Source organism: Microcebus murinus, chromosome 18 (genome assembly GCF_040939455.1).
Source record: "Microcebus murinus isolate Inina chromosome 18, M.murinus_Inina_mat1.0, whole genome shotgun sequence".
NCBI lineage: Eukaryota > Metazoa > Chordata > Mammalia > Primates > Cheirogaleidae > Microcebus > Microcebus murinus.
In genome coordinates this window covers 39,251,102-39,266,055 of record NC_134121.1, presented here as the reverse complement: position 1 = coordinate 39,266,055, position 14,954 = coordinate 39,251,102, and the positions used below count along the sequence as shown (strand labels likewise).

At 39.8% G+C, this 14,954-nt stretch overlaps 1 protein-coding gene across 2 annotated transcripts in view; it reads right to left on the bottom strand.

Annotated features, from left to right (window-relative positions):
* Nucleotides 1-304: 304 nt before the first annotated feature.
* ZNF652 (zinc finger protein 652) overlaps nt 305-14,954 on the bottom strand; it is a 63,559-nt gene continuing 48,909 nt past the window's right edge. For both annotated transcript variants that reach the window (XM_075994488.1, XM_012789703.2), the window contains exon 6: nt 305-10,662. In XM_075994488.1, coding sequence (XP_075850603.1) covers nt 10,151-10,662 — 512 coding nt within the window. In that variant the 3' untranslated portion in view covers nt 305-10,150. The remainder of the gene's footprint in view (nt 10,663-14,954) is intronic.

Below are 14,954 nucleotides of genomic sequence, written 5' to 3'. Positions count from 1 at the left end.
TCCTCCTGCCTCTGCCTCCCGAGTAACTAGGAATACAGGTGCATATCACCACACTAATTTAAAATAATTTTTTTTAGAGATGGGGTCTATGTTGCCCAGGTTGGTCTCTAATTCCTGGCCTCAAGTGATCCTCCTGCCTTAGCCTCCCAAAATGCTGGGATTACAGATATGAGCCACTGCTCCTGGCCCAGATATTTTTCTTAAAATTTTTATTCATTTATATAAATAAGTTTATATATATCTGTATTAAATAGCAAAGTAAAAATCTCTTTCTTGCTATGGGTCATAGTCAAAGTTTGAAAGCCACTGGTTTACCATATACCAGGGTCGGGGGGGAGTATCTATCTTGTACCCATAGAAGAAATAGTGTGTAACCATCTACATCTGGTCAGAGATACAAGATGATGGAGAATGAAAATGGTAATTCTACAATCTGGGCAATTTTGTTCCATTCTAAGAGGTTTCAAACAAAGCAGAATTTGAACAATCAAAGTTCCTTTCTATATGCTAAATAAGGGTACTGGATTCCTTAGAAAGGACAAAATAGGTTGGGTCATGAGCTGGAAAGCCTTAGGACAGAAGATAGCTGATCTCTCAGCTGGCTGTAGTCACAGCTCTGAGGGCAAGCGTCACATTACAGTGGCCACACCAGCTGACATCTATTAGGTAACCATTTACTTGTTTGTCGTTGGGCTTCTTCCACTTGGAGAGCAGCCTCCAGGAGAGCAGGGACTCTGTTTTGCATGCTGCTGAATCCCGAGGCCAGTTCAGTGCCCAGCATGCATTAGGCAGCTGATAAACATTTGTGAAATGAACAAATGAATGAAGGGGGGTAGGGATAGGAGCCTCATCCCAAGCGCTATATTTTACAATCATTGCTTTTCACTGTACTTTGTAAGCTGTTGCTAGTGTGTTTATTTCTCTTCAAACTGGTTCTGGACCCAATCCTGACTCTTTTCCCAAACACTGTTCTCAAGGATATTTTCAGATTATTGCTCAGCTATATGTTTATAATATATATGCATATATATGTATGTCTATAATATATATAAAATATGATTATAGACACAGTGTTAAAACCAGTTGGCACTGGGCCTGGCAGCACTGCAAAGAACGAACTAATCAACCTAACTGGTCAACAGCCTTGAATGTGTCATTCACAAAGTCGGGCACGATTTGGGGTTTGCGGTTGGGGGCTTGAGGTAGCCTATCACCATCACTGGAGAGAACAACTGATAACAGCAGATGAGGACTGTAGAATTGTTCATTTTACATAGAAAGGACAGTTCATTAAGCAAGGGGAGCCTCAAACTGTTGTCAACCGAGGATAAGGAAGAAATGATGTGAAGAAAGACACACAAGGGTTATGGCTGCTTTTTTTTTTTTTTTTTTACTTTGAACATTAGCATTAAGTTGGTTACCGTACACATCCAAAGGCCCAGCATCTTGGAAAAATCATTAAGCGGCACACCTTGTACCAGAGTCTCACAAGAATAAAATATACAATGCTACATTGAGTGGTTAAAAATACACAAAAAAAAGTAGTTTTAACAATCTATAAATTCTTTATACTTAAAATCATGATTGAGTTGAAATAAAAAAGTGCATTTCAATTGCTAAAAAAATAATATTGGTATAGTTAACACGAGGGGGAAAATCAGTACAATGAGGGATCCGACAGGATGCTGGAAAGAAGGTGACTCAGGGAAGCCAGGCAGCGTGGGCTAGTCTGGAGATTCAGGCATGCAGCTCGGTTCCACTCCCCTGCAGTTCCCTGGGGCCAAGCAACCCTCCCCTCCCCGATATCTTTCCCATCTTAAGAGATCCTGTCCTACGTACTTGTCGCCTCCCCAACCAAAAGACCCCTTTAAACTTCTTTGCAGCATGACAGATCACTGCTCTACACTGAGTCCAACTTGACCTTCAATTGCGTCTCCGCAGAGAGGTAGGAGAGGGACACTGCCCCATTCCGGACTTGACATAAGTACCCCAGCCACGTGGCTTTAATCCTTATGACCTAGCAGGCAGAACAGGGACCAAGCAGCTTCTATTTTGTCAAACTCCTTTGGACAAATATTCAACATTCAATAACAAGCTTTGTAAACCTAACGCTAAACAATTCCTGGCAAGCAAACTGGATTTCCTTTTAAGAAATGAGGAAAAGTGCAAGTGATTTCAGTACTGTTGGGGAAAACAAAAATAAAAACAAACAAGTTGCACCTGGCCACCTGCTACCTGAACCAATCACAGCTTCAGGTTTTTTTTTTTGTTTATTTTTTGTCAAGTGTTGGAGTTACAGGTAGACACCACTATGTGTATCTGGTATTGCTCAGGTTCAGATTTGACCGGAGGAAAAGAGGCCAGGCAGAAGTCAGTTAAGAAGGCCGTTCCAGATGTAAATGCCTCCTGGCTCTACAGGGAAATATTTAGTCTGGTGTTCCCCTTAGCTGATCACGACCTGTTTGTTGTGAAGAAGATGCTGCGGTAAACAAAACTCATGGTGACAGAGCTGATGAGGGCTAGGAACCCTAAGACAAGTAGCTGGCAGAAGGAGCGCAGACCGAATTCGAGCCTGGAGGGGTGCCTGCTGCACAGGTCAGGATGTGGGATCTCGGTGGAGGACATGCTCCCTAACGGATATCCTCTGCAGCAGAGAAGGCGAGCAGTTCCCAACTCCAGAGCTCCCCTGCCCCTCTTGTCCCTCTCGGAGATGGGATGGTCCTGTGCTGGTGGTGGGATGTGGAAGAAAGAAATGAGGGTCACCTTGCTACTCTGCATTTAGCATACAATGGATCCCCCATGGGAAGGTCCTGTCTTTCAATATTGGGTCACTAATATTAAAAAAGGCTAATTAAGATGCCTGACCCACAAGGACCAGATCCTCACATCAATCTTTGCTTGCATCATGAGGGCTGCAGAACTTCTGGACTTAGTAATAAGGGAAAATTTCTTAAATAATCAAAATATATAAATAAACATTGAGCCAAGAGAGGATATTCCAAAAGAGACTTACAAGCAGGATCTTTAGAAGGGCAGGAATAAAGAAGCCAAAGTACGTTATCGTCCCCTGGTGGACAAAGCTAGAACTGCTGCTGGAACAGAACCACACAGCCCATGTCAGGAAGTGAATTAAATGCACATTCAACCTTATGGAAGAGAAGAATTCATCTGATTTTCAGAAGCTACGCATATACCCTTGGGGATACAACTCAAGAAGTAATACAACTCAAGAAGTAAACACCAAAATTGTGCCATACTGTTTCTTTTTAAATTAATGCACTGAATAATCAAGCATGAAAAGATATTTCTAGGAGGATCAGGAGTTCTAGGAGACTAAAATAATTCCCACCAACTTTCAAATGCAGTGAAACACAGTCTGTGTCCTATGCAGGGTGTGAGTTGCAGCCTCTGTCCTTCTGATCACATAGTCCCTTTTCACCAGTAAAAGACAGGTAGGGAGGAAGCTCTGTTCATTCAGAGGAGTGGGTATTTAAAGAAACTTGATTCTCTGGCACAGCCAGTACAGAGACAGGCTCTTCAGTCGATCACAAGTAGCCAATGCAAGCATCAGTTTCCTTCTGATTTTCCTTAAGCAAAATTCAGCTTCCACCCCTTCTTGTCCCATCCCCATTTCCTACATGTCCCCAAAATTGTTTTCAAGTAGTTTGTAACATCCCTGATCTCACCAGAGAAGCTAAAGTAGTGTGAAAGCAACCTATAAGTAGCAAGCTATGGGAACACTTCTCAGGCGGAAGGGCTCCCTTTGACACTGTGCCAAGTGTTTCCCACTGAAGACCTGGAGCAAGACAGCAGTCTGCCTCAGAGGGCGTGGTTCCTCCAAGTGACAAGCAAGTATGGCTCTCCGTTGTTTTATTGCCTGGGACTCTGAAGAGAAAAGCTACAAATTTTAAAGTGGATACTTTAGAGGTAGCCGGTTACTACCGAAGAGGCAAACTTCTAAGTCAATAATGGGGAACACCAAGGCAAATTAAGTGAAAGGTATTTAAAACAAGGAGAAACCCTTGTTACTGATTTCTGTAATACAGAAATCTACCTTTCTCATTTTGTAAACTAGTCTTCCCATTCCAAATAGCCAGTGAAGTCTTCAAATGTCTTGAATTTATTATCAAACGTAACCAATTCTCACAATTCTGTGCTGTCTCACCAATAACATAATGTCACCAGACAAAAAAGATTAAGAATTTAATAACAGCTGCCTTCTTAGACTCCCATCTTGTGTGGTTATTAGTTAGTCTTAAAAACCTGAGTACTATCAACTTTAAGGAAAGAGTCATGAGATTTTAAGTCAGAAAGGAAACATTTTGACTAAGGCCAAAATACTCAATAGCTTTCATTCACCTAAAAAAATGCAATCCAATTTCCTCATTTTAAAGATTTCTTTTTTTTTTTTCTTTTTTTTTTTTTTAGTTTTGAAGGAGAATTGAAAGGAAGCAAGAGACTAGTACACAGCACAAACTTCACTCTTGGCTATGAAAGACTAGCCAATTGCTAAAATGTTTTATCATGGAGATGCTCATATCACATGGAAAACACTGTGACCCTCTTTTTATTACATCCTTCATATATTATGTATCAATCATACTTTAAAAATGAATTAGATGAAAACAACTAGAAAAGAAAGTAAATAGAGGTGTTTGAGGGACAGGGGATGAGAGAGGCAGATCAAGAATAAAGGACTTTCAATAAACCCAGAGAGCGGTTTTAAGCTCATTTGACTAAAATTATGGGTACAACCTTGCCAAATGCTTATGGAGGAGAGAGGGCAGGCAGGAACAGGGCACAGCAACAGCAGCATTCAGGATCCCTTAATCAGAAAGGCGAGGCATTTAGGAAGACTTCAGATGAGAAAAAGTAATACTCAAAAGACATATACTCGACGGCCTTTAATTTTAAAGGAACATCTAGTTTCCGGTGAAAGGAAAGAAGGTAAAAAGTAAAATAATGATAAACTCTTTCAACACTAAAGATGTAATATGTAAAGAAATAAGATATAAATAAAAGTTAAAAATGTAACCTAAAAATGACATGGAGGAACGAAACAGAAATACGTTCAAAATTCCAACGTTTTAGCTAGTTTATAGAGTTAAACTCATTGGAATAAGGGTGGATTCCAATACCCATGGAGAATGAAATAATCAGAGGTAGGATTTAGACTAGGAAAAGAATGTTCCAGGATGCTGGCTTTTTGAAGGCACTCAAGAACAGAGTGAGAGAGACTGAAGCTGCAGTGAGATTAGAAGATTAGAGAGGTGTATACTCACACATCTGTTACAAAGAAATAAAAACAACTCCAGGAACTGTGACATTACATATATTATCGAGTAATACACAGAGCAACAAGGTAGAAAGAAAGCCACTTCATGAGTAGTTTCTTACGACAATATACCTTCTTCTACCTAGGGAACAAGAAAGAGAAGTTTGCTTTCCAGATATGCAACTCTGCAAAGTAGTTTTGACTTAAATAAAGAATTTGATAAATAGTATGTTAGTTAGTTATCTGGTTCCTTAAACAAATTTACTGAAGCTAAAGCTTCACAGTTGGGACAACCAAGGAGTTTGATTTTCCTTTGAATCTTGCAAAACCTATCCTCTAAGACAAAAAGATCTGATCATAAAGTCTATAAAAAGTCTAGGGAGTATAAAAGTATAGAACTATGAAAGTGGATATATTGATGGCAACTTTTATGGCTTCCATAGAAAGTGTAGAGAGGATCTCTGGTTTGCTTCATCGAGGTAGTGTCCAGGGTTGGAAGGTCATCATTATTTATTATAAATGCTACAGATGACAAGAGCAGGTTGTTATTGCATAATAATGCCACTACCTCTAGTGGCTTATGACCTTTCATTCCTGAAAAAGTGATCTTTTGGGAAACTTCCTATCTTGGTTTAGGCAAAGGAAAATTAAAACCCAATATTTATTTGCTCAATTTTATAGTCTGAAGAATTCCAAATGAGGTGATTTTTTTAATGGTAGTTAGCTGATAAAATTCTTAAATGTAACTTATCCCCCTTTTTCATGAAATACTTCCCATATAGTCTAGAACAGCATTGAAATATTCATCGTGTGGATCAGCGATGCAATAAAAGTTATCTTTTCTATACAGTAGCTCAAACAGAAGGGTTTCTCTAACTTTAGTTTTTTAGGATTTTTTTTTAACATTAAAACCCACCTACCCTTCTGTTTTACTAACCAAAATCTGCAAGATGGGGTAAACATGTTATGTCTGCAATGGATTTCTATTTCTGTTTCACCTTCTCAAAACTTAAACTTCCAGTGGAATAAAAATGAAACTAAACATACATATCCATTCAATAAACAAAAAACTGAAAACAATTTCAAGAAGTAAAAAATTCAGTTTACAAGCATCTCTTCAGAGCATTTTGCCTTCAGGTAGTGTAGTAGGGACAATCAAATCATAGGAAAAGTTCTAACCACAATAAAAAGGTCCATTCAGCAAACATAGTTTTTAAAAAGTAGTACAACTGTGGTAATGTACACACACTCGGTCATTAATTTATAACAGTTAATGTAAATGGTAGACCATAAAAGTATATGTGACTGATTTGTAAAGGTTTCTTTCAGTAAGTTTCTTTGCAGAGAACTCCCCTGCTTGCTAAAAACAAGAATCAAATCACAAATATACTTAGAAATGAAGCCGCATGCCTTTAAATTGTTCATCTTCTTTTCTTCATTCAAATTAAAAAATCTAACTCAGTATGAGCCTATCTGACTCAATTTGAGAAAGCAGCAGCCTTTTATTAAGGCTAAAGAAGAGTTTATATTTGAATGACAAATCCACGAATAGAAAAGTGAAAACAAAACAAAAACAAACGAAAAACTACACAAAAAATGCAATGCCAACTGAAAAAAGTCCTTGGGAATTTTCTTCAAATAAGTCTTAACCTTAGCAATGATTCAAGCCTTTGAAGACAGTAAAATTAAGTAACGAGGAACACCCTCAATTTGTTGTCTTTAAAAGATATAAGTATGGATAAGGGCTGAGAACTCAAACTCCTCCATAATTTTTTTCATAAACAGATACATGTAGGTAATAAGTTTTGAAGAATTCATGGGGTGCTACAGCATATGTGGAAGAGAACATACCACATAATGCAACTTTTATCTCAGTACAGGACCCCAACCAAATTATCAACCCTGAGTTTGAGTCTTAAGCATGTTAAACCTGATACAAAATGTTTAAGGCTTAATCCTACAGTTCTTATATTCAGAAGTATTAATGTTGTGAATATTCTTAATGCATTTCATTATTCATATGTAATAGGACACTGATAAGGAGTCATTATATTCTGAGCAATTTTCCTGAAGACCACAAATCCCCAAGTCAGGGAAGGTATACTTATCTAGGGGAAAAAAAAGAGAAGTTTCTAGATTGTTCCACAATACAGTTCACTAAGATTTGTACTGTGTGACAATGCTATTTTTTTTTTTTTAACAATTCTTTTCTGCTTCTGTTAAGGATGGTGGTGATATTTGCTCAATACTGGTTTTCCTGTGTAGCAGCTATTTTCTTATGGCTGTATTTACTTGAAAAAAAATTAAAAATTACTACCTGAATTTTCCAGTGTATAATTATAGTACACCTCATGAAATGGCTGATTCAATGGTCTGAAGTCTAGAATTCAGAATTGCTGCCCAATACTGTAAATTTATTTAGAATAAAATAAGGTGTAACCAATTAAGCTATAATTTACATCTTTTAAAAAAAAAACATTTTAGTACTACAGGCTTGACCATGAAATAATGATATGTCTATATAAAAGTGTAGATTTGCAAACTTGTTCTGGAATGCTAAGGAGATTGTGGAGGTTAGGGGAGACAACCACTAAAGATATAACAGTCATAAGCAAGGAATTAGCTTTCCTTATTGGCTTGGGTACCTGGGTGCTCAAACAATGTATACAAATATTAAAAATACCATTCTTTAAAACTTACATCCAAAAACACGAAGAAAAATATGTCTTGAGATACTTTTCTGCCTTATTCCAAAATTTTCCTATGCTCATTATAAAAGACAGGCAAAATCAGAAGGAGAAAATTTAAAAACATTAAACCAAAAAGCTATTAGAGAATGTGATATTTTAAAAGTAGAGACTTAACATCAATTGAAGGAGTTCCATTTTTTCCTACCACAGAGTCAATCAGCTAGAAAAGTGCTTGAAGCATATCTGCACAGTTAATATTAAAGATAAAAATAAATAAAAGCCAGGGTTCTGATTCAGGCAATGATTTAACAGCCTGAGGAAGGAAAAATGAAGAGATTTCAAGATTTAAAAAATGACTGGGTGCAGGGGCTTGTGCCTGTAGTCCCAGCTACTTAGGAGGCCGAGGCAGGAGGATCGCTTGAGCCCAGGAGTTCAAGGCTGCAGTGAGCTATGATTGCACCTGTGAACAGCCACTGCACTCTGGCTTGGGCAACATAGGGAGACCTCATCTCTTGGGGAAAAAAAAAAAAAAAAAAAAGATAGAGGAATGATCTAGCCTGGGAACTCAGTTCTTTGAGATAAAGAAATATAAAATTTTAAGCTATACTGAGTCTGGATATATTGGATCAGTTAATTGTACTCAATATATTAGCCCTTCTGTCTAGCCTTTCCTATAAGCTCTTGGTTCATCATGCTCTTTTGAAATTTCCCAAACTTAAAAAAGTAACCTGCCTAAAGGTATTAGAGGTGCAACTCTCTTTATCACCTAAGAATGCTGGTATCACATAATTATTTACAGAGGACCGGACAGCAAAACTTAGGAGTTTTCCCTCAATACAATTTTAACCGTGTTAAAATAGCTCAAAGTTGTAGACATATCCATATTTTATAAATAACATTTTAAAATTCATAACCAACTTTTCTTCTCACCCAAATTTCTCAACCACTATCAGCAACATCATGTTTGTGATTTTAGTTACTATTTTTCTCTCATAACAATTCTAGAAAAATAAAGCAACCTCAAATTGAGAGATTTCAATTTGTCATCCCATAAAAGAAAAACATGAACCAGTTCCTAAGGGAAGTGACAAACAGACGTGACTGAGATGAAACAATCTCCACTACTTCCTCCTCTTGGCCGTGAACAGCCTTACTCAAATTTTTAAAACATGCAAGCTTTAGTTGACTTTCCTGGAAAAGACCCAACCCCTTGCAAATCATTTAATTTAATGCACTAAGTGAGTCAAATGGAACTCAGGGGACAGGAGCATGTCATTGAGTCTAACAGATACTTGAGTGTTCAGCAGAGATTTAAAAACTACCAATTACTTATGCAAAATTCTGAAAGCAAAACCTCATTTTTGCAGTAACCTGGTCTGGAGACCCTCTCAGATACATCTAGTCTCTGAAGCACCTTTGAGTTGTACGGATGTAAGAATAACTTTGAATTATAGGAGTTATATGCATCTTTAAGAATCACATTTTGATGATTATAAAATTTTTTTCTATTTTACAACATAGGTTCAGCTACACTGAAAAAATTACACCGCTTATTGAAATACATTTCATTTTAGAAACAGACTACTAAAGAAGTCTATACAAAAACTCTAAAATAATTTCTGTAGTAAAATAAAGAGTGCATTAGGAGAGCTACACAAAGAAGAAAATTTCCATCTTTCTCTATAATGCTTGATATACTGTGAAACATAGCCAGCTCAACTCTGTAGCCAGCACCAAAAGCTGAAAAGAATTCCTTACCATACACAGTGATACAATTAATGCTCTGGATTAATCTCACAGCCTTCCCGATTAGTAAAAGGAAACCAGGCCTATCCCCTCTTTGAGGAGAAGTCCAGGATATAAAAGCAAGCATACCTCATCAGCTGATATGAAATTATAAAATTCCACAAGTCTGAGTATTTGAAACTTATAAAAGTCACCAGAAAATGCAAGCAAATTGGGCTTTAGTTCGGTGGTTCCCCTGGTTTAGAAGACAGTTCCCTCCGTGAGCTCAAGGTAGTCGTCGTGTTCATTCCCTCGGACCTGCTGATTCACCAAGGCAATGACAGAGCTCCTGGTGGGGGCCGAGGGGAGTCTGAGAACTACAGACTCGCTCACCGACTCCCTCCCTCGGCCGGCTCGCACGTGGGAACGCAACCCCCAGAGAACGCGCTTAGGGACGACGTTAATGGTGCTGTGCGGAGCCGTTCTTCTCCGCCAGGTGCCGCAGAAAGCTGTCCTCACTCTGGCCTCTGTGATTTAAAGGCTCGCTCTTAAAGAGAGCCGGCGGCGGGGGCAGGTGGGGGACGGGAGGGATGGGAAGGTGGTGCGGGTGGTGCGCGTGCGGGTGGAGGTGCAGGTGCGAGAAGGGGTGGGGGATGGGCCGCGGGGGCAGAGTGCTCACGGGGTTCATACTGATGGGAGGGGCTGGGGTTGTGGGCGCGTTCGCCACGGAAGGAACTGGGGTGGCTGGGGAAGTGGTGAGTGGGATCTGGACAGCAGGCGGCACATTCACGGGGCTGGTCACTCGAAAGCACTTCTCCTTGTGGGCCTTAAGCATGTTAGAGAAGCGGAACCGCTGGCCACACACATCACATGGATAGGGCTTCTCGCCTGTGTGAGTTCTGCGGTGCCTCTTCATGTTGGGGCGGCTGGTGAAGCTTTTGCCACAGATTTCACAGATAAAGGGTTTCTCTCCTAAATGAACACAGACACAAAAAATTATTAACATAATAGGTGGTAATTATGTGTTTATGCTATTCCTCATATTTAAAAAGGAGATGACTACTTTTCTCCCTCATGGCATGTTATTAATATATTCGAGAGTCACAAAAGAGTCCCCTAAATTGGGACTTAACAGAGCAGAGTAGAGACAAGCAAAACTTACATACAACCTACCATCTGGGCTTGGTTTAAAGGAGGAGGAGGGGAAGTGAAAGGGAGGAAGAGGCATCTAGATTAGCCACCCTTCACATCCGACACAAAGAACTGTTCCAATGGGTTTCCTGTGCTCAGGGGAACTAATATCACAGATGAGTCTCTGCCTCTAAATTTAGGCAAGTTGTAAGACATTTCTGATATCCCAACCAAAAGTAAGACTGCTGGAAATGTTCTGTGGGGCAAATAAATCTCTTTTCTACTCACAGAGAATCCTTAGCATGTAGCTTGCTTTTTGGTATTAAACTTGGAAAATACTGGCCTGACTCACCCTGCAACATGAATTTCACACAGCAGTATTTCTCAGTGGGAGAGCTACTGGCATTTTTACAGATAATTCTTCATTGTAGGACTATCTGGCACATTGAAGAGAATTCAGCATTTCTGGTGCCAGCCTACTAAATGCCCACAAGAGATTCTAACAATCAAAAATGCCCCCACATCATTTCCAAATGTCCATGGGTGTGGGAAGGGTGGGGGGACCTACTGCTCCTGGTGGAGAACCACTGGGCTAGTGAGTCAAAAAGGAAACAGAATCCCATAGTTCTAAGGCACACTTAGGAAGAAATTAGGTTTGGGTTCTGAAGCCTCAATTTTTAAGCTTCCTTAACTTTCTTTTGAACTTATTGCTTAGTTCCTGCTATGTCTGCCTGCTTCTCTACCCAGGCTATATAAGAAATAAAATGATTTTTGAGTCTTTACATCCATTAATCATCTCGTATTGGATCCTGAGGTGAGGTGTGGAGTAGCCAAGTGCATGTACTTTGGTGACCATATGCCGTATTTATCCATTCCTGCACGTACTCTCCGTAGCTCGTATCTTTACAGTAGCTCCTGCTACAAGAGCTTGCTGTCACTTCAATGCTGCTGCCTTTCCTCCAAAGAGGTATGATTATTCTTCTCATGCGTACCGAGTCTCACAGTGCACTAGGAACTATGCACTGAACTATGCACTAGGAGCTATGATCACTTTGTATCTGTTAGCCTTGGTGATTCTCACAACCAGCATATGAAGTAGGTACATGATTGACCCTGTTTTACTGATGAGGAAATTAAGAAACTTGCCCAAGGTTAGTGGAGAGTTGGTATTTAAAACTCTGTAGTCTGGCTCCAGAGTCTATACTTTTGACATGTAAACCACAGCACTTCCCACCTCAATGTGCATTTCTGCACACAAGAAAGAATGTATCATAGCCCTATTCCTTCCTTCCTTCCTTCCTTCCTTCCTTCCTTCCTTCCTTCCTTCCTTCCTTCCTTCCTCCCTTCCTCCCTCCCTCCCTCCCTCCCTCCCTCCCTCCCTCCCTCCCTCCCTCCCTCCCTCCCTCCCTCCCTCCCTCCCTTCCTTCCTTCCTTCCTTCCTTCCTTCCTTCCTTCCTTCCTTCCTTCCTTCCTTCCCTGCCTCCCTCCCTTCCTTCCTCTCTCTCTCTCCCTCTCTCTCTTTCTTTCTTCTTTCTTTCTGACAGAGTCTCTCTCTGTTGCCCAGGCTACAGTGAGTGCCATGGCATCAGCCTAGCTCACAGCAACCTCAAACTCCTGGGCTCAAGCAATCCTCCTGCCTCAGCCTCCCGAGTAGCTGGGATTACAGGCATGTGCCACCATGCCCGGCTAATTTTTTCTATATATATTAGTTGGCCAATTAATTTCTTTCTATTTATAGTAGAGATGGGGTCTCGCTCTTGCTCAGGCTGGTTTTGAACTTCTGACTTCGAGCAATCCGCCCGCCTCGGCCTCCCAGAGTGCTGGGATGACAGGCGTGAGCCACCGCACCTGGCCTCATAGACCTATTTCTTCTCTCTACCTTCTCATTCTAGTAGAAAACTGACATCCTCTACTGCCCTTTTCCATGGAAGCCAGAATTTTCCTCACTTTCCTCAGATTGGATTGAAGAGTCAGGAGTGATCAGTTTTCTCTGTAATTAACTGTCAGTACTATTTTCAGACTATCATATTTCTCTTTCTTTCTGCTTTTCATTATTAAATCATTGCCACTGCTAGGTTCTTCACCATGATTCATATTCATCTTTCTGGATGAGTTCCGGGCCCAGCTTGTGTTCCTTTTTTTTTTTTTTAGACAGAGTCTAGTTCTTGTTGCCCCAGCTAGAGTGCAGTGGCATCATTATAGCTCGCTCTAACCTCAAATTACTGGGCTCAAACAGTCCCCTGCCTCAGCCTTCTGGGACTACAAGCATGCATCATTGCACCCAGCTAATTTTTTTCTATTTTTAGTGGAGATGGGGTCTCAAGCTCCTGACCTCAAGTGATCCTCCTGCCTTAGCCTCCCAGAGTGCTAAAATAACAGGCATGAGCCACTGCATCCAAGGCATCCTCCAATCATCTTAAAAACTTCAAATCATATGTTAAATGGAACTGATTAAATCAATTACAATATATGAAAATACCAGAATTTCCATACCATGATGGAAAATACCATTGAAAACAATGTGTTAGAGATGTAATTATTAACATGAAAACCTATAATCTATTAAGATTATCTATAATCTATTATATAAAACAAGTTATGAAAACATATGCATGGTATTACCTACCTTTAATGATATACACAGAAAAAATGTGGAAACAAATATAGCAAATGTTACCAGTGATTGTCTCTAGGTGATGGGATTATAAGTGATGTTTTACTTTATTTATTCATTTATTTTTGAGATTGAGTCTCACTCTGTTGCCCAGGCTGAATTGTGGGACAATCATGGCTCATTGCAGCCTCGAACTCCTGGGCTCAAGTGATCCTCCCACCTCAGCCTCTAGAGTAGCTGGGACTACAGGAGCATGCCACCATGCCCAGTTTAATTTTTTTATTTTTTGTAGCAAAGGAGTCTTGCTATGTTGCCCAGGCTGGTCTCAAACTCACAACCTAAAAGCAATCCTCCTGCTTTGGCCTCCCAAAGCACTGGGGATACAGGTATAAACCACCACACACAGCCTATATTTCCAACCTAAATCTCTTTCTTTTTTTTTTAATTTTCGTTTTTTATATATTTTTTCCCCACAGCTGTTTAGGTCCAATAAATCTCTTTCTTGAACTTTAAACGGCTTTTTCAAACTGCTTACTGGATATTTTGACTTGAATGTCCCACAGATATCTCAAAACTAACAAGTGCAAAATTAAATTTATTATCCCACCCAGCAAACCTGCTCCTTCCTCTACTATTCTCTATCTTGACAAATGGTATAAAAGCCCCGAATCTGGGACTGATCCTTTATTCTTCCCTCCCATCCTGGTGATATCTAACCAATCATCAAGTTCTTTCGATTCTGCCTTGTCTATGGGTTTATCTATTGCTATTATCATAGTTTTATCATTGCAAATGTCACCTGGATTATGCAATATCCACCTGACACTCTGTTCAAAAGCCTACAAGAACTTCTCTGCCCTTAAAGTCCAAAATATTTTACATGGCTTATGAAGTTCTTTGTGATCTATTTGCTGTTCTCCAGTATCATGTATTGTCATACTCGTTGCCCCTCACACATCCAAACACTCTTTAGTTCGACACACTGACTGTGTTCTTTCCACCAAACCATGCAGGCCTTGCTAGTCTATCAGCCCAGCCTGACTGTAAGTTCTGTGGACCTAGGACTATCTCAGTCTCACTCACCACAGTGGCCCCATTTAGTAGACTCTTAATCAATATTTATAAGTAAATATTTGTTAATTCTAAGATGTGCATTTCCTCCACATTTTAACACCTCTGAAATTGGCATATACCTTATCAATGGCATGTCACTGTTTAATTTGCAGCATTTTCTTAGCAGTATATAAATTGAAGTTTGTTTTGTAACTGATGGCTTCTCAGAGTCATTAAAGTATAATACTCATCATTAAGATCATTCAGGCCGGGCACGGTGGCTCACACCTGTAATCCTGGGAGGCCGAGATGGGAGGATCACTCAAGGTCAGGAGTTCAAAACCAGCCTGAGCAAGAGCAAGACCCCATCTCTACTAAAAATAGAAAGAAATTAATCGGCCAGCTAAAGCTATAATAGAAAAAATTAGTCGGGTATGGTGGTGCATGCCTGTAGTCCCAGCTATTT